This window comes from Aspergillus chevalieri, chromosome 4 (genome assembly GCF_016861735.1).
Source record: "Aspergillus chevalieri M1 DNA, chromosome 4, nearly complete sequence".
Classification (NCBI taxonomy): domain Eukaryota; kingdom Fungi; phylum Ascomycota; class Eurotiomycetes; order Eurotiales; family Aspergillaceae; genus Aspergillus; species Aspergillus chevalieri.
The window spans coordinates 1,647,048-1,669,844 of NC_057365.1; the positions used below are offsets into that span (position 1 = coordinate 1,647,048).

General features: G+C 48.6%; 11 protein-coding genes across 11 annotated transcripts; 4 read left to right on the plus strand and 7 right to left on the minus strand.

Moving 5' to 3' along the window:
- Positions 1–725: 725 nt before the first annotated feature.
- On the minus strand, positions 726–1,469 carry ACHE_40593A (phosphoribosylglycinamide formyltransferase; the record flags this gene model as incomplete). The annotated part of the gene is made up of 2 exons (XM_043278809.1): positions 726–971; positions 1,059–1,469. The coding sequence occupies 2 exons, from the start codon at positions 1,467–1,469 to the stop codon at positions 726–728; spliced, it is 657 nt and encodes a 218-aa protein (XP_043136551.1).
- Positions 1,470–1,876: 407 nt separating this feature from the next.
- On the minus strand, positions 1,877–3,007 carry ACHE_40594A (uncharacterized protein; the record flags this gene model as incomplete). Its single annotated transcript, XM_043278810.1, has 1 exon — positions 1,877–3,007. One exon carries the CDS (start codon positions 3,005–3,007, stop codon positions 1,877–1,879), a length of 1,131 nt encoding a protein of 376 aa, XP_043136552.1.
- A 1,168-nt stretch (positions 3,008–4,175) lies between these two features.
- On the minus strand, positions 4,176–6,813 carry ACHE_40595A (RING-H2 finger protein; the record flags this gene model as incomplete). Its single annotated transcript, XM_043278811.1, has 3 exons — positions 4,176–4,283; positions 4,337–4,612; positions 4,678–6,813. 3 exons carry the CDS (start codon positions 6,811–6,813, stop codon positions 4,176–4,178), a joined length of 2,520 nt encoding a protein of 839 aa, XP_043136553.1.
- Positions 6,814–7,911: 1,098 nt separating this feature from the next.
- ACHE_40596S (uncharacterized protein) lies at positions 7,912–9,231 on the plus strand (the record flags this gene model as incomplete). The annotated part of the gene is made up of 1 exon (XM_043278812.1): positions 7,912–9,231. The coding sequence occupies one exon, from the start codon at positions 7,912–7,914 to the stop codon at positions 9,229–9,231; it is 1,320 nt and encodes a 439-aa protein (XP_043136554.1).
- A 477-nt stretch (positions 9,232–9,708) lies between these two features.
- On the plus strand, positions 9,709–10,864 carry LAD1_2 (NAD(P)-dependent alcohol dehydrogenase; the record flags this gene model as incomplete). Its single annotated transcript, XM_043278813.1, has 2 exons — positions 9,709–9,854; positions 9,928–10,864. 2 exons carry the CDS (start codon positions 9,709–9,711, stop codon positions 10,862–10,864), a joined length of 1,083 nt encoding a protein of 360 aa, XP_043136555.1.
- A 351-nt stretch (positions 10,865–11,215) lies between these two features.
- ACHE_40598S (uncharacterized protein) lies at positions 11,216–12,700 on the plus strand (the record flags this gene model as incomplete). The annotated part of the gene is made up of 1 exon (XM_043278814.1): positions 11,216–12,700. One exon carries the CDS (start codon positions 11,216–11,218, stop codon positions 12,698–12,700), a length of 1,485 nt encoding a protein of 494 aa, XP_043136556.1.
- Positions 12,701–13,023: 323 nt separating this feature from the next.
- ACHE_40599A (VPS9 domain-containing protein) lies at positions 13,024–15,284 on the minus strand (the record flags this gene model as incomplete). Its single annotated transcript, XM_043278815.1, has 2 exons — positions 13,024–14,869; positions 14,938–15,284. The coding sequence occupies 2 exons, from the start codon at positions 15,282–15,284 to the stop codon at positions 13,024–13,026; spliced, it is 2,193 nt and encodes a 730-aa protein (XP_043136557.1).
- Positions 15,285–15,924: 640 nt separating this feature from the next.
- On the plus strand, positions 15,925–17,811 carry atg15 (triglyceride lipase ATG15; the record flags this gene model as incomplete). The annotated part of the gene is made up of 2 exons (XM_043278816.1): positions 15,925–16,128; positions 16,189–17,811. 2 exons carry the CDS (start codon positions 15,925–15,927, stop codon positions 17,809–17,811), a joined length of 1,827 nt encoding a protein of 608 aa, XP_043136558.1.
- A 487-nt stretch (positions 17,812–18,298) lies between these two features.
- fgaCat (catalase easC) lies at positions 18,299–19,924 on the minus strand (the record flags this gene model as incomplete). The annotated part of the gene is made up of 3 exons (XM_043278817.1): positions 18,299–19,549; positions 19,613–19,845; positions 19,903–19,924. The coding sequence occupies 3 exons, from the start codon at positions 19,922–19,924 to the stop codon at positions 18,299–18,301; spliced, it is 1,506 nt and encodes a 501-aa protein (XP_043136559.1).
- Positions 19,925–21,091: 1,167 nt separating this feature from the next.
- ACHE_40602A (uncharacterized protein) lies at positions 21,092–21,404 on the minus strand (the record flags this gene model as incomplete). The annotated part of the gene is made up of 2 exons (XM_043278818.1): positions 21,092–21,336; positions 21,398–21,404. 2 exons carry the CDS (start codon positions 21,402–21,404, stop codon positions 21,092–21,094), a joined length of 252 nt encoding a protein of 83 aa, XP_043136560.1.
- Positions 21,405–22,222: 818 nt separating this feature from the next.
- On the minus strand, positions 22,223–22,543 carry ACHE_40603A (uncharacterized protein; the record flags this gene model as incomplete). Its single annotated transcript, XM_043278820.1, has 1 exon — positions 22,223–22,543. One exon carries the CDS (start codon positions 22,541–22,543, stop codon positions 22,223–22,225), a length of 321 nt encoding a protein of 106 aa, XP_043136561.1.
- Positions 22,544–22,797: the final 254 nt, after the last annotated feature.

Genomic DNA, 22,797 nt, shown 5'->3' on the forward strand with positions numbered 1-22,797 from the left:
AAGACAGATCTGAACTCTCCTACTGGAGCGGGGACCCGGAAGCACGGTACCACCATTGGCTACGTATATTTGTGCAATTAGCTCCATCTGAGGAATAGAGGACCGAAACATGGAAACTTGCAAGACTCGTATTCTTACTATTTACCATAATAGAACAATGATGGACAGGCATCATTGACTAGCAGCATTCCCAGTCACTAGTCAAATATTAACTAATTGAGAGGATAGGGAGCAATCTAGACTAGTAAAGGGGAAATGCTTTATTCAAAGGGAATATGGGACGGCGCCTTCGATCAAGAAGCTTTTGAGTTAGAAAGGCGTACACTACCCATAGGGATGAAAAGCTTAAAGTTCCCTATAAGCGACCAGTCTGTTTCAGAATAGAAACATCTTCGATGAAAAGTATGTTGACCGAAACAAAGCGAAGACTTCCGGGAATGAAGTCACTCCTAATGTCGCATCCCTGTTCTATGGTCCTCGTCGGTCCAAGCTCTCGATTGTGCTTGTCTCTTCAGGGCACTACAGAGTACGAGTTTCGATGCCATTCTCCAACAGGATCAATTCAACCGATACGCAATAACCAAACCCAAGATGTAACAGTGATCATGGTATCTCTATGGTTTCATATATGCATGGCATAGAACGTACGCTTTTAATCATCATAACTCATCAACACAATATTTGCAAGTCTTTTTACCACACCCCCCCCCCGAACCACCGAACACTCATTGTTTCATGCCCTTCAGCTCCTCAATGGCAAGCTTGATTCCTTCAATAACCACTCCCCATTCAATCTCATGCACTCTTGTTTCGAACTTGTCGAGGTCTTCGTCGACGCCCTTGATGAATGGGATCTCCCGGACCAGGATCGGCTTACCCATGTCAACCTCCGAAATGACATTATGGATCATCACACCAGTCTTATCGATCTTGCCTTCGAGCCATGCAGTGTGGGCACGTTCGATCGCATGCTATAAACCCAGAGAGGCCTTGTTAGCAATTCCGTATAATGGAATACCCAAGAGAAAGTACGTGAGAAAAAGAACGCAACAACTTACAGTTCCATTAAACGCCCCAGGTAAAGCCGGATGCAAGTTGATAATCTTCAATTTCACTTCCTCAAGCGGCCCCAGGAAGTTGGGCGACAACACATGCATGAATCCCAGACATACGACTAGATCCGGAGCATCCTGGAGGACCAGCCTCGCCAGTTCCGCATCGTATTCCTCCCGTGCTGCCTGGACGCCCTCAGGTGTGGCTGGATGTCGCTTCTTGTACTTGACGAGATTGTGGTAGGCAGTTGGGATATCGGCTCGTCTTGCTCGTTCAAGTCCAAATGCGTCTTTGCGATTCGAAATGACACGGATGATCTTGGTGGGCAACTCCCCCGCGTTGGTCTTGTCGATTACTGCTTGTAAATTCGATCCACTACCGGATATGAGAATCGTGAGATGAATCGGCGAAGACATATTGTGGATGCTCGACGTTATCGGAGGATGAAAAACGTGAAATTTTCGGTCCCGCCTTCAGCCGGTTTCCGAGCGTACTTGGTGGATCTGTGGCTTGCGAAAGTCCTAAAAAGGAATATGGAATTGGCGCATGAGTTTGAAGGTAAGGCAGGGGAACTTCAATTGATTGTTAGGCACCTAGTTGTTGCGAGCGACGAAGAAACAGCGCGGGGCCGAAAACGGTTCCTGCTGAGTCATCAGGGTAAATGGAGGGGCGGAGGTGCCTGTGGAGTCTTTTTCTCCGCCTAGTTTCCGCTGTAAAAGTAGACGTAGATACGAAACACAATACAGTGCGGCCTCGTTAAGCCGTACAAATGTTGACAAGCGAATTTGGCCGGTTTAAAGAGAATCCGTATTATCCAAGTATACTATCTAAGCCATCGGTCTAAAGTTCGCTGCTGCTTTGATGACTCTGCTTTATATAACAATCGCTTCTCCATGCGCTCAAGCATCTTGATTTCCTCCAAATGAGTCTCCTGAGAGTGTTCCTGGTATTGTATAAGAACCCGGAGACCATCAACTGCTGCTTTCAAGGAAGGTGGTGACGCAACAGGGCCATCATCGTCAGATTCATCATTTGTTGATGGATATATATGTTCAGAAATGATATTCTCCAGAGACTCCAGTTCCTCAATTGGTTCAATGCTCTCTTCTGGTGGATTTATGAAGTTCGAGAGGCTCATTGCATCTCTAATATGGCCAGCTTGCTGGGCTTCATCATAGAGCTTTGTCAGATCTGGTGCTGGCTCTGCTGGAAGGCTGATTTGAGGCTGAATAACCTGGCTCTTGCGAAAACAACTGTATATTGTGGTGTTGTTGACATCATGTCTCCAAATGCGTAGAACCCAGCGGACAGCATGATATAGAGTGATTGACGACATAGGATCTTGTTGATGCTCATAGCTCTCAATGATGAAATGAAGCCATGCCTTCCGGTAATAGGTTTTGAGATTCATGATAATGCCTTGATCGAGTGGTTGATAAACACTTGTTGAATTCGCTGGAAGCCACTGGATTTTGATATTGGCTGGTGGCGGTGTAATATTAACAGCCTGAGTATGCGCAGAGAAGTTGTCAAGAAGAAGAAGAACTTGACGTGATAATCCAATATAAGAATAGAATGCCTGAAGCCACTCGCTCATAACAAAAGTCGTCATCCATGCCTTTTTATTTGAGCGCCAGACACCACCAAGGGCACTTATATTTATCCCATGAAGAGAACGGGGCATTTTTGCAGTTCCAATAATCCATATTGGAAGACGCTCTGAGCCAGTTGAATTGACACAGACTGTGAGAGTAATTCGGGCTTTCTCTTTCTTCAGACCTGGTCTGGTTGGCGCTCCTAGTCCAGAAGTTGGAGGTTGGCGCCAAAAGAGTCCAGTTTCGTCCATATTGAAGATATCCTCCTCATTATATTCTCCTGCGATTGTTTGGATTGCCTTCATTTCTTCAGCAGCTGATTGACTAACAGATGAAGCTTCTCCATGCTGTTTTCTCATCCGAATATTGTACCGCCGCTTAAAATTATGAAGCCATCCTGTACTGAATTCAGGTGTCGGAAAATCTTGATAATCCGGGATATGTGGCCAAATTTGTCGAGCTTTTTCAATGAGTATATCACCAGTAACGAGGCCATTAATATTCTGAACCCTTGTTGCCATTGATAGAGAATATCCTCAAGTATTGGCCAATTAGCAGGGCGCTGACGATAGGTAGCATGCTCATGGTTTACCGGAGATCCTGATCTATCAAGATATAGATATCGGTCGGAGAGGATATCAAGATGGACTGATTTGTTGATTAAATTGATCCTTAAACCATGGAATGCAATCACGCTGGCGACGCCTTGGATATTGTTGTCTATACCAAGTACGCAGTGCCTTCTTTTGGGCTTCAGAAATTGCTTGATGAGGCATGTAGGGTGATGAAAATAGAGAATGATATATGCGATAAGCCGGATTTTGGCCCCAAATGAACCGTATACGGAAGTTTCGCGATGATGGCTGATTTGTATGGAACTATAAAGTTGACAAGAAAAATTGGCCGGCTAATGGCGATTACGGCTTAGAGCATGTACGGCTAAGCGAGGCCGCACTGTATGTATAACTACTTTCCATTAATATAAACAGCGTAATTTCCCGAACTACATACCCATATCAACTAGCGAGCGAAATTGGAACGTAAGACACCAAAGAGAGGAGACAGCAAAAGGTCGAAAACGACGACGCCAGCATTTCAAGCAAGAACCAGCCTTGCTGCAATCGTATCCATCGCATCAAGCCAACCATTGACCAAAAGGAATAACACCAATCCAGACGGGGAACGGTCCCACGGCGAGAGACAGGAACCAGTCAAGAAGCCAAGCTTTTTGCTGCTCGCATGCCAGTCGCCGTAGGAATTGCTCGAGTAACATCAGATCCATTTCGCCATTGCCCCTAATGTATGACCTCGCTTGAACTCATGGCGCTGAAACAACACGAAAAAAAAAAAAAACAAGAGAGAAAAAGAAACACATAACCCAATGCATCCAATGTAAATGTGTAAGTAAAAAGAAAAATAGGGAAGATTCGTTACCTATGCTATTAAATAAGCGCTTCATGCTAATACTGGGACGATAAGAACGTCTCGATAAAGTACCCCAAATATGAGATGTTCAGCCAGGTTATGTTAGATTTCACCCGACATCGCGGGGCCCTGGGCCGGATTCGTATTCTGCGTTTCTGTCACACCTTCACCCCTACATAGCGGGCAGGAATTGCGTCCGGTTGTGAGCCACTTAACAAGAGACGTTAGCCTTGCTATTAAAATTCATGTTGTTCTATACGTACCTGATCAATGCAATCCCTGTGGAAGACATGCTGACATTTGGTCAACTGCCTGAGTTCTTCCGCTGCTTCGTAATCACTGAGGCATATCAAACAACGGTCACCTTCAGGAATTTGGATGTTGCCCGCGCCATCGGCGGCCTCGGCAACCAAGGATCCAGCATATTCCACAAGACGGAACAGCCCGCCAGCTGAGCTAACATCTTCCTGTGTGGCAACCGGTGGCTTTGCCGGTCCTAACAGCGATGACAGCAAGATCATGTCCTCGTAAGTCGGATTCTGAGTGCCACGTTAGTCACAATTCCAGCGAGAAGACGTTCTTATTGCACGGGGAGAGATCTTACGTCGGTAAAAAGACTCGGGGTTGCAAACGCCAGATTGTTCTCTGAAACGTTTGCCCCCACGACATAGATTAGCCAGCTTCTACCTACTGGCGGGGTTGCATTGTCGGGTTCCACGACACCGTTTCGCCTATTAGAACCAGCGCCGAGGCCACGGTGGCGAGCATATTCAGAATCACTCCTGCGCCGTTGACGAGCGGTGTTCAACGGAGCGTGTTCTTCAGCATGCTCAACCGAAGGTTGTATTGACTGGTTTTCGTGGACTTGCGGCAAAGCATTCGGCGACATAGCCGATGTAGAAGATGGTCTGCGACTCGGTGTTGAAGCACCAGACGCCGACGTCGACAAACCTGGCTCAGCGGGAGTCGAAGGTGGAGGATGAGGGCCAGATGGGCTCGCTGGCGAAGAATTAGGGAGTGAAGAAAGCGGGCTACCAATACTTGCATCAGAGAGTCTGTGAGGGACGTTCGAAGATCCTTGTTGCATCGTATCATCATTCGTAGACAGTGCGCCAGATTCTCTTGACAGACGGCTGGGGAACAGTCTCGACGCTGCATCAGGACGGTTCGAGCCACCATCTGGATTCCGTATTCCTGGCGACAGAAACGGCATTCGGAGCAACGCATCCAGGTCATGCCCTGGGTTGGGTTGGTCATTGCCGGGACCGTTGCTCGCCGGAACCAATCTGACACCTACAACGACCAGGGTGACTGTACGTCCTTCAGCTTCAGTGCCCTCTGGTTGGTTATCAACATCCATTCCATCCGCTTGGTTATTGACATTATCTGACCCTGTTGAGGTCCGGTTCGTAGCGTCAGCCCTTGCAGGATCCGAGTTGGCAAATCGAAACACCCGCAAGAAATTGAGCGGAGGCGAAGGGCCACCCTCTCCAGCAGGATTTGGCGCATCACTAGGGTTCGCTTGTGTAGACGTGGCATTGTGGAGACTTTGAATGAAGTTCTCCAATGAGCCATTTAATCCATCATTACCGAGAGCCTGGATATTCGGGAGCACCGGACTAGTTGAGCCAGAGAGTTGGGCTGCAATCGCAGCGGCAGCCAGCTGTAGGACTCGCGACATAGGCATTTGTTCTTCTCGCCGCAAAACTCGGGAAGGCTGCGCCCGCAAGAAACTAGGAATTTGCCGTGTATTCGTCACTTCTTGTGCAGACTGATTAGATGCAGGAGAGTCTGGACGAGTATGCCGTACTGCCGGTTCAACCGAATCGAGTTCATGAGCCCCATGAGGCTCATCAAAATCCATACGGCTATCCAACTCTGTCGAAGGAGGGAAGAGAGGATAAGGGCCATCACCAGGAGAAGATGGGCGCACTGCACCCTCGCCCTCGGTGTTAGGGGACGATATGCCCGTGGACGGTTGGCCGAGCATTTGAGACAGTGGGTTGGATAACGAGCGCCGAACACGATGGAGCCGAGCACTTCGACGCCAGGATCCTCTGTTCGACTCTCGGGCACGTTCGGAGGCAGGATCGGGGTAAGCTGAAGGCGTAGACGTGTCTGGAGCCAGAGTTGGATCACTCCGCGGTATGAAATAAGGCGCTCGAAGTGAACGCCTGGTAATGCCTCTAGAGCCCAGGGAATTGAAGGGGCTGAAGCGACTGCTATTATGGGCCACCTCGCTCCTCGGTGTAGATCTTGAAACGCCATGTCGATGAGCGTGTCCCTCCGCAGGTGTCTCTTCCTCACTGCTTAGCAGCCCGCGGATAACCGAATTTGGCAATATTCTGGACCCTAATCTCGACATGGTAGACTGCCTCCTCGCGGTCATGCGGGCAAAGGTTGCAGAGCGGTAATCTTGGTAGTCCTGTTGATGGCCTAGGTCAAAAACCGATCCATTTTCTCCACGCGTGTTTCCCAAATGATTGGTTCGCCAGCTGTCCGAAAAAGTAGACTGTCCCGATAGCTCTGCGGCTGTCCCTGGTTGGACTGAAGGTGCAGTTTGCATATTGTCATTGAATATTTCCGTCCTTGAAGGATGGCCGGCATCCCCAGTTTGCTCGAAATGTCGCCTGTCGCTCATAGCTTCATGTCTATGCTCCCATCCACGTGCTGTTCGAAAAAGTAAATGATCTGAAAGGCTGCGGCGATGGTCTCTTTGTGTAGACGAAGACTGTCCCATAGTAACAGCGTGGGAGCCGGTGGACGTAAATGGGGCTTCAAAAAGCGCCTACGTCCATGGAAAAGTAGGTATCTATAAAAGAAAAAGAAGAAAAATCAGTTGGATTCGAAGCAAGTTAAATGGGAAGGAGATGGCGTGAAGCAAATGACATTGAAGGAAGTAGTGGTCGGCACCCATACCCGCGCTTAGGAGGCGAAGCAGGCGCTTGATAAGGAAGGCGAGATTACAAACAAAGACGCACCATTAGAAAAGTCAACTGAGTGATACAGAAACCCCAGTATTCCAACGAAAGTAGACCCGATGTTCTTAGGACCGACCGTCGAGATTCGTTTGGATGCTGAGAGAAGGTAAGAGAATGTGAGGGAGAGTTCCAGTTGTCTAGTACACGATGTTAACAAATAAAAAAAAAAAAAAACAAACACCAGTTTGCAATAGGTGCTAGAGGCGATTATCGGAAAGCTCAAACGGATTATTCGGGCCAAGGGCGCAGTAGTCGACAGCAAACGAGTCGTTGCTTGCAGGACGGCGGATTATGACTGAGGAAACCCCACGACAACCAAACCCGCGGTAATATCTTTATTTAAAGAAACACACTGCAAGAAACCACTGTGGTAATCCAATAGCCTAACAAAAAGAGAAGTGAAAAGAGAGAATCGGAAAGAAGGCGATGAGCCCGAGAGTTGAATGACAGATGAATCAAACGGTTGACGAGAGCGACAATGATGAATGATAACGGAGCCTCTCGCCTTCGGCCGGCCGCTCGGCGCTGGATGATTTTCCGGCTGGCGGCAGTTGCGCTTGCGTTTCCGGCGGCTACACGAGCCAGTTGCACGTGATTATGCCGATCCTGGATGGTCACTGGATTTCCGATAGAAAAAGCTGGATAGCTTCTCTGTCTGGGATAACTTCACTGTGCAATCTGGGCACCTTATTTTCCATATTTCCTTTCAGGTGTGCCATTGGTCACCAAATACTATTACACAGATAACAGAACCGGACAGAAAATTCTGATTAGGGGAAAGAAGCCCTGCTCTTCATGGATACCGGATCTATACCGCTGAAGGTTGAGCGACTGGCTTCTTGACCGCCAAGGCCTTAATGGCTTCTTTTGTGCCTTCAGCGTCAGCCTTTTCTTTGCCGCTTCCGCCCTGGCAACAACCTCCTAGCTTGCGTGTAGCTCAATATGAGCGTAAGAAGCGCAAGAGAGATTTCAATGATTGGGGAAATGAGACCGAGGATGCTGGCGATGAAACCACTGATGCTGCCTCAGATTTTACTCCAGCGGCATCATCCTTAATTCTGTCGCCCAACGAAGCCCATCAATACCGCATTGCAGGTCTCCCTTTTGACCAAGAGCTGCCAGGTGGGCATTTCCCTCATGCAGCCCCAAAAGACGTATCACATCGTCGGAAAACTAGAGGCGATATACTCAAGGACTTGTCGGCCTTATCGCCTCCCATCTATCCACCACAGTCTGCTGCCCATAAGGGGAATCTTCGGTTGCAGCATTTTGCCGTGCTCTCGGCTATTCTCCATCGTTGCCTTCTCCAACGAGATTATCTTCGTGCAGGAAGGGCTTGGGCTTTGATCCTCCGTGAAGAGTATGGAGGCAGTCCGGTTGATATACGCTATGAAGGGAGATGGGGTATCGGCGCTGAAATTTTACTTCGGCGGGGACGACAGTTATCCGATCTCACATCTTCATCTGAAACAGTGGATGATGAATCCTTGAAAATGAAGAATGCTTCCGGACTTTGTTTTACGAGGAAAGGATTTGAGGATGCGAAGCAGTATTACGAGAGGCTCATTATTCAATATCCGTTTCGAAAAGTCGCGCCGGACGCAACAAGCGCCTTACATTTCTACCCCGCCATGTTTGGACTTTGGATATATGTTACACAAGAGGAGAGCAATGCCGCTCGAGATGCGTTGCAACGAAGTTTTGCCGAGGACTCGTCGGATGAATTGTCGGATGATGAAGATGGCTTTAAGGTTCATCGCAGCTCCGACAAAAGAAAGCAGAAAATGGCTGCAGAGGTACGAGCGAAAGAATTGGAACAAGCCCAGCAAATCGCAGCCCGTATGGATGAAATTATTGTATCCCCTCCATATTCAGATTCTCCCGAATTATTGGGACTCAGAGGTATGATTTCACTCTGGATCGCGGATCTTTTTGTTCTGAGTGTACCGCAACCAGAAAATGACTATCATGACTTTCATGGTGTCGACGCCATATCCTCAGATGACTTTACAGGGTCCATCCAAGAAAGGCGAGAACAAAGGCTTGCCATGGAAAAGAGGCAGGCGGAGATTTTGAAATCGGTAGGGTATTTCGAGAAAGGAAATCAGCGTGGCAGGGGAGTCTCTCATACACTTGAAAACCTTCACATCGACGATGGGGGTTCTTACATGAGTTGAGTTATTACAGAATGGAATATTATTTCCTATTCCAGCATGCTAAGGACGTTGTATACCATGCCTTGTAGTTACATACAATAGAACCTGGTTTAGTCCCAGTTTGGTCGAATCACTTGTAAAGTATTCTTACGAACTACATGGAGATGTTTGTGTTTGACTTCGCGTCACTCTCCTGTAACAGGATAGCTTGAAGCATACGCGATGCTCACTTCACGAGCGCAATCTAGCCACTGAAATCACAGTCACTGAACAGTAGATCCAATTCCAATCTGGATGTATATTTCCAAGTTTGGTGATTCGGCCGCGCTGCATGTGTTACTGGGCCGGTAATTCATGCGAGTGCTGGATATCTACTATGTTACTACGTGGTCAACTCGCTTCAAGTATATAAATATTAATTGTGTTCCTTGGAGCATAACAGTGCCCAAATTTACGATATCCAATCCTTATATATTGCCCACAATATTTTTTCACAAGATGTCTACCAATCGTGGTGTCTACACTGATCCCGTTCATAATCTATATGTCGCCGATGCAGAACCCGCAGCCGGTACTGTCTCATCCGGTTCATCACTCCAACCGGGCGAGGTTACCGTTGCCACCAAAAGAAGTGGTATATGCGGGTGAGCCTTATCCCATTACCCTTCTTCTCTCACGCATCCTTAGTCACCATGTCTAACCTACTGAGCAAACCAGCTCCGACGTCCACTTCTGGAAGCATGGTGGCATCGGTCCCTGGCAAGTAGCAACCCCGCATATTCTGGGCCACGAATCTGCCGGCGAAATCGTCGCAGTCCATCTCTCTGTAACAACACACAAAGTGGGAGATCGCATCGCTGTCGAACCGCAAATTATCTGTTTTGCCTGCAAGCCTTGTCTCACTGGTCGCTATAACGGGTGCAAAAAACTGACGTTTCGGTCAAGTCCACTGTCACATAGATTGCTGCGCACCTATGTCAACCATCTCACCATCTGGTGCCATAAGATCGGCTACCGGTTGTCCTATGATGGGGGAGCGCTACTGGAGCTGCTGAGTGTGGCGCTGACGGGCGTGACGAGGGCAGGAGTAATGATTGGCGATCCGGTGGTTGTTTGTGGTGCTGGACCTATCGGCTTGATTACGCTTCAGGTTTGTCGGGTTGCGGGGGCATGGCTGATTGTTATAATAGATATCAATGAGACAAGGCTGAAATTTGCCGAGAAATATGTTCCTGGGGTTAGGGCTTGTTTGGTACGACGGGACCAGAGTCCGGAGGACAGTGCTGAGCAGGTAAATGGATTGATGGGTGAGGGGGTTGAAGCTGCCACCGCCTTGGAATGTACCGGAATGGAGTCTAGCTTAGCCACGGCAGTACATAGTGTCAAGTTCGGTGGAAAGGCATTTGTAATCGGGGTAGGCAAGGATAAACTGGAGATCCCCTTTATGAGGATGAGGGCTCGCGAGATCGAACTAAAATTTCAGCAGAGGTATGTCAATATGTGGCCGAGGGCTATTCGGGTTCTGGAGAGCGACATGGTTGACCCGAAGAAGCTGGCGACCCATGAATTCTGCTTAGAAGACGCTGTCGATGCGTTTCTGGCGGCCGCTGATCCAAAACATGGCGCTATAAAGGTGCTCATTCGGTCCGAGTAAATACAGATATCAATTGGGTTTTCAGTCACTATACCAGGCATTTCAATAGGCAAATCGAAAAAAAAAAAAAAACTGTAATGACATTCCTAAAGAATTCTTCAATTTGACTACATATATATTTCAGGTGACACGTGATTTCGTGGCTCGCTCGCGTCGGAAACTGATTCATCTCGCGACTCAAACGTCGATCTGGCAGCCAGATATCAATGCCCAACCAGAACCAGAACAGCGTAAAAGAACGTTATTGAAATTATGGGCAGAGATTCTGAAAGCTTATGAGGGAGAAAGATCAGCGTTTACACTAAGATTCCTTTCCGTCCACGCTAATTTTGGACCATACTGCAAGAAGCAATGGGGGTCGGAGATTATATCCATTCCAAAGAAGCCGGCCAACACCGTGCCACAAATGAGACGTCGAACAAGTCGAGACAATTTCAAGCTGAGCAGGCCAAGGTCAATGTTCCTCAAACAAATCTAATGGCACCGGTTCCTTTGGGGGTTGGTGCATCTGGGCTACCGCAAGAACTAGAAGATGCCCAACAAAGGGATACGTTCGACACAGATGTGGAAGGGATTGATGAATCAACTATCGCTGGAACCAGTATTGCCGATGTTGAAGAATTCCGAATGGAGCCTACCCAATTACCTCAACCTCAGCCTCCTCGGTTGCCCACTCACGTCGCTCAGTCTCAAGACACAGACACAAGAGCTTTGTACCAGTTTCGCCATGGACATCGTCCGTACCAACCTAATTGGTACGAGAACCTGGGGGATAAGGCCATGAAGTCAGCAGGGTTTGAGTCTGACGATGCTGACGACGACGCAAGCCAGTTGACTTCTATTGCCGGGGATGATGAAAGGGATGAGCTCAATGATTGGTACTATTCTCACAAGCACCGTGCTGCACCCGAGGAACCTTTGAGCAAGCGTCTGGAGAATTTCTGGAATGCTAGCAAACGAGCAACTTCCAGACCAGCAACCCAATCTCATCCAGAGACAAAACATCCGGTGCTGGCCCCGCCAGCTCCTGAATCCAGGAAGCAGGACCTGTCCGTGGGAGGAAACAGAAAGATTACTCTTCCTCGCAGTATGACTGCGACGCCCAGAACCAGATTTAGCCCTCCAAAGCCTTCGCTTCTCGAACAATTGGATAATTCCCCCACCCGTCGAGTTGGTGGCTCGCGAACGCGGCCTAGACGGGGAAGCGCGGTTGACCTCCGTCAGAGGAACAACGATGACGATGCCGATTTGTTCAATAGTGACAACCGAGACAGTATTGATGGCCAGTCAATGACCGCTTTTGATTTAACGAACGTGGTGGCTCTTGATGAGGACGACACTCTGCAAGATCCCTTCTTGAGGCACAGCCGGTCTGACTCCGACCCCGCTGCCCGCTCAAAGAAACGGGGCCTCGAACCAGATTATCCGCCGGAAGTCCTGTATCAGAAGTCATTTACTGAGCTTCAGGCCGAACCATTCGATCGCTCTCCTAGCACCACTCCTGTACAGCCCAGACCCACCCCAGAGCCAGATACGGCCCCGGAAGATAAGTTCTTTATGCTTTCAAACATGCCAGACCTTGACCGCCGAAACTATTTCTCGACTCTTTCAATTGACGAATGGGAATCCTATGGTGATCAATTGATCGACCAATTCACCAATATGCTCACCAAAATGAAAGACCTACGTCAGGCACGACGCAAGACAGCCACCATCTTTGAGGCTGAATTGAAAAGAAGGCACGAAATGGTTGAAGAACAAAGTCGCGAGATATCCGACAAGATGGACGTTATGAGAAGCGGGGGAGCGGAGGTTCTGCGCGGTCGTACCCCTTGATGAGAATATCATCTTTGATTCAGATGGCAACTACGACTAATTTAATTTGCGGCACTTGTCTTCGCATATCCATACGCAGACATCTGTACTTTCCTGTTTTTGTTGTTTGAGGGTAACTGGCGATGCGTTGTTACTATTATGTAAAATGACATAAATTTGTCTGACGGGCTTTCTATTCTAATAACTGTCTGTTCTTAGATTGTTTCTTAAACTTTGTATGAATACCCTGTTGCATGTCTTATTTACGGAACCATGAGGATATGGAATGTACCAAGTCTACAAGAAAACCGTGAAAAAAAGAAAGAAATGAAATATTGCTGATTTTAATTGGCGTTCGTATTCTGCTTAAGGAGTATATTTGCCAGCCTCTTGTAATCCTCGAGCAACGTCGAGACATCACCAATCGTAAGTTCGCTGGCATTCGGGGTATCGAGAAAACGTTGAATCGGTGGGTCGACGTTAGGAGGAGGACCACCACTACTAGAAGGGCGCGATGTTTGCGCCAGTGGTGGCATCTTGGTCCTCTCTGGCAGAGCTGGTGGCATTTGCCCACCGCTTGGACTGTCAGAGCCACTGCGTCCAAAGTTTCTAATCATGCCTGGGATGTGGTTGAGTGGGTTAAGGGTGTTGCTAAAGCTTCTCACAGACCCCAGGGGCGTTGAAGGTGACATGATGGAAGACTGGGAGGCGCCTGGTGAGGACTCGTCTTTTGTTGATCCTGCAGCGGCTAGTGACTTCTTGGAGCTTCCTTGGGCTCTTGCGCTGTCTGCACTTCGATCGCGTGGAACTCTGCGTCCACCAACTAATCCTATAATCGTCTCTTCTGCTTTTGAGTGCGAGTGTCTCAGGAGTGGACGATCGGTCGAAAGAGGATCTTTGCTTGCACTATCTTCCTCGCCCAGATTCTTATCGTCCCCAGATATTGGGTATGCAACCAGGCGACGGGCTTCTGCTAGTGTTTTAGGCAATGTTGGACCATTTCCATCCCTTCCGGGTTGCATTTCCTTGAGCCGCCCAAAAAGAAAATTGAAACTGCCGTCCAATGATGCGCCAATATTCTTTAAGCCCTGGTCGGCAGTGTTGCGAACGGCGTCATTAGCGGCACCGAGCATCCTTGACGGAGGCTGAAACAAATTATTCAAGGCCCTTTGTTGGACTGAAGCTGGTGGCTGAGTCTCGGGTAATGTCTCTGAAGCACTCTTATCGTTGGGCTTTGAGAGTTCTGAGGAAGCAGTCAACGGAGCGACTGAAGAAGTTGCGTCCTCGTTCGTAGAATTGTCTTGACTAGAATGTTCAACAGGCGCTGAGTCGGCCCTTCTTTGTCCATTCTGTATTTCGTCTGCACGTAGTTCTGAAAGGTCGACATTCTCCAAAAAGGTGATGGAAGCTTCGAGATTGGTCAGGCAATATGCAGTCTCGCCATCCATTTTGCTCGAGGATCGAAAGCGTTGTATAAAAAGAAGATTGCTTATGACGCTGATTCCCTCGGGAGGACAAGTGATCAATGTATAAATTAGTGTCGGCAGAATTTCATCAGCAGAGGATGATGAGGGCAGTAATTTCGTCAATGCATCCACAATCGCCTTATGTGCATATGATAGATGTTGAAGCTTCCCAAGAGGATACTTCTCTTCATTCATCTTTGCCAGACTTTCGCGAGCCACAGATATATAGTCATTGGCTTCTTTTTGCTTATCTTCGTCAATGGCGCTAATGTCAATGTCAATTCCAAGGTCCTTCAGATTGATCCCAACCAAAAGCAGAGCTGCGGTCTTGGAACGCAGTTTTTCATCTCGAACTTCATCCAAAGTAGTTCTATGCCTCCATATCTTGTCATAAACAGCCTCACACGCTTTCCGCTCTACTGCCTCTTCCAAAGCAACACGCTTGTAAGAAAGGAACTTCCGGGCTTTCCTTTTTTCCGCAACCTCTGATGCCGTTAGCATCTGACGACTAGAGGTAATATCTGCATCTTTCGATTTGTGCTGGGCGTTCCCACGGGGGCTTTGAGGGAGAGGTGAGGGTTCGCGATTGATACGTGATGCTAGGGCCGAGATGTGAGTGGCTATATGCGATTCCGCACGGTAATAAAACTCCTGGAACAAGTCCGCTACTTTCTCAATTGTGGGAGGAGACGAGTGAACCTTGGCCGAGAGGGACTCAACGAATCTAGTATTCAACGGAAACAAACGTCAATATCACACGATATGTAAATAAAGGGAGAAGCTCCACGATACCGATCAGTTAAGCTAGCCAGTTCAATTGGAAGTTCCTCTGCCTGATCCTGTATATTCCGCGAGAGCACAGACTCCTCATCACCCTGCTGCCCGTCGTCTCCGGCGCCTGAGTCTGAAGAGTTTCCCCTTTCAAATATATCAGGACCAGCATCTTGGTCCTCGTTATCTCCGGTCAGCGACAATGGAAGCGATCCAGGGTTCACGGTTTCCGAGATGACCACCGACTGCATCGTCCGGGCTCTCGTGCGGGAGAAAGGGCTCGCGTTCGAGCTATCCATCCTGGGGAACGATACAGCTGTGTGTAGATGCGGCTTCTCGCGCTCCTGTTGGGAAGGACTAGAGGACATGGTTCTTTATTTTTGGGTGATGATCTTGCGTTAGGCCGCGATGTCACAATCGTAATGTCCAGCTGATGGGCTCATGCAGATCGGAAGTACGTTCGGAGTAAGCGGCCTGGGAGTTCGGCGTTTTCTTTTTTCCTCGTTTGAATAATGGGTTCTGTTATTCGTCAAGAGCAGCCATATTCAGAGACAAGCCTGGAAATCCAAGGCAGAATGGATAAGACCGGTTGGTCCTCGTTGGTGACGATGGTACTCTGTGCTCAAAGAGCGGGGAGTTGCTGCTCATGAGGTAGATTTCCTATTTAGGAATAGTGTACACGTGCCACTCGGTTTCGTATAGATAAGTCCTTAACTGTGTTCAGCACACTGTTGTTGCTTAACAAGCTCAGAAACATCTTGTAGGTGTGCATATAAACTGACTAGCAAACGTGATTCTGATTAAAATGATTCTAATCAAGATAGAAGAATGTCGGGCTTATTCACATGACAATTCCGTTCTAAGATCACGTGTCAAGCTCCCGTATCACGTGTGGCATCTCTCCGCACTGCGTCACCGCCTTGTGATAACCGCCATATCAGCGCTGGACAGGACGGGATCTATCAAGCCAGTCATCCCCAACTTCGCTTTTATCATCGGTACATCGCTATGGAAGACGGTCGCAGACGCTCAAAGAAACGCTCTTTATTTGGAAAGGGTGCTCTAGGGCTCCTATTGTCGATTCAGTTGCTACCAAGCGTAGTTTCTGCTAATGTGCCTTCATACTTCGGTTCCCCGTCTCGAGACTCCCCCATATTGCCTCCGCAGATACCTCTAGCCGGTTCTCCCTCGCCTCCGGAGACTCATGAGTTTGTAATTACAATTCTTGTGATCGCATTTTAGTCTGCTGCTGACAATGGGTCTCTACATTAGTCGCTTCGTCATATATTTCATCGAGGAACGCATGAGCATCCCGATCTCCATCAGAGACTCGATATTGAAGCTCACATGCGCCTCTTGAGCGTTTCCGAAGATGGTCAGGAAATAAAACCTGCGGCGCTTGATACCCCCCTGGTCGCCTCGTCCAACCCGGTTACCATCCAACGACTCGCGGACCGGCGAGTCTCGGTTATCGAAGGGTATCTACAGGCTGCGAGATCTACCGGAGAGGTGGTTGCTTTGTCACCATCAGAATGGGTCATGGATACAGTGGATGGTCCTAATGTGAAAGATAAAGAAAGCGTCTTGACATTCGCACAGATGACGGCCAACGACTACATCGAGGAGCCGGGTACAGGAAAATGGCATAACATCAACGGCCGGTTTAACTACTCCGAAAGCTTTGGATGGAACAGTGATGGATTAAGGGGTCATATATACACGGACAAGACAAACAGCACAGTGGTAATCTCCCTGAAGGGGACATCCCCTGCCCTTTTCGATGGAGCCGGTACGACGACAAATGACAAGGTCAACGATAATCTCTTCTTTAGCTGTTGCTGCGGTCAAGGGGGCTCCTATCTTTGGAGGCAAAGTTGTGACTGTATGAAGTCGACGTACACAGGCAACTTAACTTGCATTATCGAAGCTATGAATGACGAAAACCGATATTATCGAGCTTCTATGGACCTCTACTCGAACGTGACGGAACTATACCCGGACGCTAATGTCTGGCTAACAGGCCATTCGCTGGGTGGTGCAATGTCCAGCCTTTTGGGCTTGACATTTGGGCTTCCTGTCGTCAGCTTCGAAGCTATTCCTGACGCTCTGCCAGCGTCCAGATTGGGTCTTCCCTTCCCGCCTGGCCATGATGCACGATTCCCGCAGAGACGGCAGTATACTGCGTCTTATCATTTCGGCCACACTGCAGACCCGATTTACACAGGGACGTGCAACGGTGTTGGTGCAACGTGCACATGGGGTGGTTATGCCCTGGAGACAGCCTGTCACACCGGCCAAATGTGTACTTATGACACGGTCAAGGATAAGGGCTGGCGTGTGGCAATTGGGACTCACCGTATTGAGTCCGTGATTACGGATGTCCTTGATGTCTATGACGAGGTTCCTCCATGTGTAGCCGAGGAAGAATGCTATGATTGTGAACTTTGGAAATTCTTCCGAAGCAATGGCTCTGAAATCACAACGACTTCGACTGCCACTTCAACCAGCTCGACAAGTGCGACAAGGACATCAACTTGCAAAACCCCTGGGTGGTGGGGATGTCTCGACGAGAGCACAACCGACACCGCTACCACGACTTCCACCACAGCGACGACTACGACCTGCAAGACGCCGGGTTGGTTTGGCTGCAAAGACCCTACTACCACAACCGAGCCTGCGACATCTACCACCACTTGCGAGACTCCTGGCTGGTTCGGGTGCCGCGACCTTACGACTACTGCAGAACCCGCTTTGACAAGAACGACCCTTCCTGCTACTGCCGCTCCCACAACTACCTCATGCGAAACCCCAGGATATATCTACGGTTGCTGGGACGGTTCAACGACTATCACGAACAACGATCTTATTACGCCTGCCCCCACTCCATTTTACTAGAATGAAAGTGAACGATAGAAGCCGTTAGACTCCGGCAGTCTCGCTTTTCTCTCTTTTTTTTTTTTTTTTTGGTTGTTAATTGCATTGCATTTTGCATTATTATTGAAACGAATTTCCACGACTGGCCAGTACTTTTTTTTCGTCTCGCAACATGGTCAAGCTGGCGCAAATCTAACGTGACAGGTGTTTTTCTTTCTTGATTGATTTTGGTGTAACGCTTGCTTTGGTCTCTTCGATTTAATAATGTGGATATTCATTTCGGTCAAGAGTGTTATTCATACTTTGGTGTCAAGCGTTGATCAACTATACAATGGTTTGTTTACTTCAGGTTGAAATGAATATATAATACTTCTTGGATAAGGTTCTTTCATTCAGTCGTAATATTATGTTCTAGACCACATACAAATCAGGTCAAAACATGATAGAAAAGTAAAGGGAATCAAGTACAGAAAATTAAACACGAACAATAGGCAGATTTTTGAATACACTACAGACGAGCAGACTTGGTATCGGCAGTCTTAGCCTCAGTAGCTTTTTCAATCCGAGCACCAAGGTCCAAGTTAACACGGCTGAACATCTCGTACGTCTGCTTACGCACGCGCGGATGAGCGTTACACAAATGACCAGAGACGTTTTTGACGAAGTTATCCTGCTGACCGGGCTGGCGGCCAAGGACCTGCCAGAGACCATTGGCCTGGACGTAGTCCTCCTCAGTAACAGGAAGCTGCTCTGTAACGACAGCACCAACCCACTTCTCGTGTTCTTGGGAGGCCTTGACGGGCTTGTACTGCAGAGGACGGAAGGTAGAGGGGTAATTCGGGTTGGCGCCGTAGTTGCCTTGGACGTTCATGTAGCCGTCGCGGTGCCAGGGACTGAAGGACTTGAGTGGGCAGTTAACGGGGATCTGCTCGTTGTTACCGCCGAGACGGTGGCGGTGGGTATCAGGATAGGAGAAGAGACGGGACTGGAGGACGGGGTCTGCGGAAGGCTCGACACCGGGGACCATGTGGGAAGGCGAGAAGGCGGCCTGCTCGACCTCTGCGAAGTAGTTCTGGGGGTTACGGTTGAGGGTGAACTTTCCGAAGCGGCGGAGGGGCACTTCGGACTGCGGCCAGACCTTGGTGAGGTCGAAGATGTTCCAGCGGAACTTCTCGGCCTGTTCGGGGGAGAGGACTTGGACGTAGCACGTCCAGGAGGGGTTCTCGCCGCGCTGGATGGCGTCGAAGAGGTCCTGGGTGTGCCAGTCGGGGTTTCCAGCGGCGAGGTTGCCGGCTTCCTCGTCGGTGAAGGTCTTGTTGCCCTGGTCTGTCTTGCAGTGAATCTGGACGTAGTTGAAGGTGCCGTCGGGCTTGGTCCACTTGTAAGTGTGGCCTGAGTAGCCGTTCATGTGGCGGTAAGAGTAGGGGGTACCACGGTCACTGAAGAGGTGCATCACTTGGTGGACGGCCTCTTGGTGCGTCGAGAGGTAGTCCCAGAACATGGTGGCATCTTTAAGGTTGGTTTGCGGGTTGCGCTTCTGGGTGTGGATGAAGATGGGGAACTTGGCGGGATCGCGCAGGAAGAAGACGGGAGTGTTGTTGAAAACCCAGTCCCAGTTACCCTCCTCTGTGTAAAACTTCATGGCAAACCCACGAGGATCCCGGGCACTGTCTGGGGAACCCTTCTCGCCACCAACAGTCGAGAACCGCGTGAACATCTTGGTCTTCTTACCCACTCCTTTGAGCATGTCGACGACAGTCTAATCCGCGACGTCAGTATCGAGTCCTTTTATTTATCACAGGGGGACAGGTGGGTATCATACGATGTCGCTAATGTCGTCCGTAACCTCGAATTCACCATAGGCGCCAGCACCCTTGGCATGCACAACACGTTCGGGGATTCTTTCACGGTCAAAATGGGCGAGCAGGTCGATCAAGTGGAAGTCCTGAAGGAGGAGAGGTCCGTTACGGCCAACGCGCTGGGCAGCCTGGGGGTCCATGACCGGACAGCCGGTGGACGTGGTGTAGACGGGAGTCTCATTGTAGCGGTAAGTTCCTGGAGAGAATGAGTTAGCCATGATTTACTATAAGAGTAGAGCAATGAGGAGCCTACTGGGTTCGTCGTCTTTGCCCATGGTGACAGATATGCGGGGATAGTAGTGAGGGGGACAATAACAGATGAAGTCAGAAAGAAAAGAGAAAGAGAGAGAAAACGAAACAGACCGGGCGGGGCGTCTATATATACGAGTTGGACAGGTCTCTTAGCCTTGGATGCTGCGACACGGCGAGATCCATCGGACCCAGTATAGCTTGTTCTTAGCACTATGGAATCTGCCAACCAGATCCAGACTCATCAAGCTTGCTAATACTCTCTCCTCTTCCGCCTTGCTCCTTCCCCGCATATTGTCTATTATTATTAATGTAAGGATACTGTTGGCTGTCTAGACTATGCAGGGATACTCAACAAGTACCTCTGATGTATACACTTGGTGTATCGGTAGGTGTACTTGCAGGATAAAGGAAGAGAAAAAAACTTTTCCCCGCACTGCTTAAAATGGGATTGACCGTACGGTTTTGACCAATAAACAACCATCAAATGTCAGACTCCACTTCACTGGCGTGACACACTCGACTTAGTCACAAAGACCGGGCCGGCCATTGGTTCCTGATGCCCCACTTTGCTCTTTTTCAAAATTACGGCGAAAATTCACCGAAACGTGGCGTATCTTTAACTTTTTCTGGTATTTTCATTCCTTCGTTCAGGTAGACACACTTAACTGTTTTGGGTATGTAGATTCTGGCCGGATCCAACTTCTTTACTGGGAAGGACCATCAGTCCCCAATACAGTACACTGTACGGAGTACTGCTGGGTTGATTGTACGTACGGAGGATGTGGAAGTATTCCTAAGGGTGGTGTATCAGGATCAATGTGGACCTGTATCTTCGGCCTGCAACGGATCAGGAAACCGATTCCACTCTATCACTTGCCCTAACGGAATAACCACGGAAACGGCCAGGGCAGGTCCACCCAGCCATTCTAGCGTCTTCCGCATGGTAAGCACCTGGTCAATCAAAATGACGATATCCAGATTACGAAGTAAGAGTACTTTGCTATGTATGAGCACTACTTGTACAAGATGTCTAATTCATAGACAGCGGAACCAACGGAAATCTCCGTCGAATGGGAATTCCGAGTATCATCCTGATTCATTTAGATTCCGAGACATTATAGAAGACCATCTCCCAACTTCAAGCTAACAGCTATTCCCAAGGCCAACCAACGCGGAAAGTCAAAGCGCAATTAATTTTTCGAGAAAGAACCCTTGTCATCCTTTTTCCCAATACTCCCAAAAGCACTCCCAGTCGACTTGCTCACTCCCTTGGCCGTATTCCCCAGTCCCTCCGACGCACCGCTTACTGTTTGTCCCAAGCCTTGAGTCGCTCCACCAACTGTCTTTCCCACGCCAGACACGGTGCTGCCCACGGTGCTGCCCACTCCGCTCACGGTTTTGTCCAAGGCATCACCAAGGCCTCCGAAGAATCCAGCTGTTGATGGGGATCGGGTTAGCTGTGTAGGGAGTGGCGGGGTTTTAGGAGTGGTACTCACACGGCATATTGTCTTTATTTATGAATATTATGTGGGATAAAAAGTTGCTTCAACGCGGCAGCAGAACTGTGGATATTGGTTTGATTATGTCGAGCTCTTGCGCTGAAGTCCGAGTTGCATTCAGGAGTTTTGCGGTGGCTCGTCGTCTCTCCACCTATGATATCATCACTGGCCAATGGTGAAGTTTAGAGACATATCAAACTCGTTTACGAAGAATGTTGCCTTATCAACCAAAAGCAGAACAAAAACCAACAGGAATGGCTCTCAAACAGGTCTCGGCAGAGAGTATAGGAATTTGCAACTGCAGAAAGGGATTGGCGTAAGTATATTTATGGATTGAACGGGTGATCAACATGGTAGTCAGCAATATCAAAAACATTAGAAACTGTAACCATTCACTGGTTTTCTGCTTGTATCTGTTCCTGTTCCATTGTTAGTGCTATCCTGCCGGACTTCAAAGATAGAATATACCAGATGATTCCCGATCCTACCAAATTGCTCTATCTTCCGCTTCATACACGCCTGTTGCTGCTGCTGTAGACTCAGTTTACACTCTCGTCAAAAGTCACTGCTGATGATAAATCCATCCAAAGCACTCTCTTCTCAATTTCAAATACATAGACTTGTTCTTGCCGCCATAACAAAGTCACCCACTTCATGGATCATCGTCAGAATCTCGAGGACATGTTCCCAGAGTCCCTGGAATATACCCATTAATTCGCCTGCTTTGCGCCAGGGATATACCCAACTATAAATAAACAGAATCTATTAGTACCTTCCAAGTTTTCAGGGAGTGGCCCGGGAGATCTAGATCGAGGTTCGGAATCATTCCATGACATTGTGGGATATAACCCTTTTCGCAAAGACCCCGGGCTTTAGGTCTCTTGAAGGCCTTGAACTCTTTCTTGCATGGTAGGCCATCCTATCATTTGTATAAGTATATGCCGTATTCAGGTAATAATCAGTAATAGCGTAAAGAGATATGGAGTATTTTACAAGGCTCAGCACAAATTCTTTTCCTCGGATGGAGGCAAGATAAATAGCAGAGCCTACGCCGTCCTCATACAGCGGCTTTTTGAATTTCATCTCGTTTCTACGAACGGTAGCACCTTCGAGCTCAAATCTAGGAGTCCAGTCTTGTTCCATTGTCGATGAGAAATGAATAATGTAGAGCATAAAATTCATGATTCTACTACGGTCGTGTTCCTTTGACAGTGTACCTTGGTACGGTACACGAGGCATGACTGGATGGTTTAGCTGGAAACTGGGAAATGATATGCAACAATCCGCAATTGATGGAATATGGTGGCAGTCACTCGAGATTGACTGTCATGGTGTCGCGTCAATGCGATCGTCCTTCACTATGCGAGCTGCGATCCTTGAAGCAAAAGATAAACATG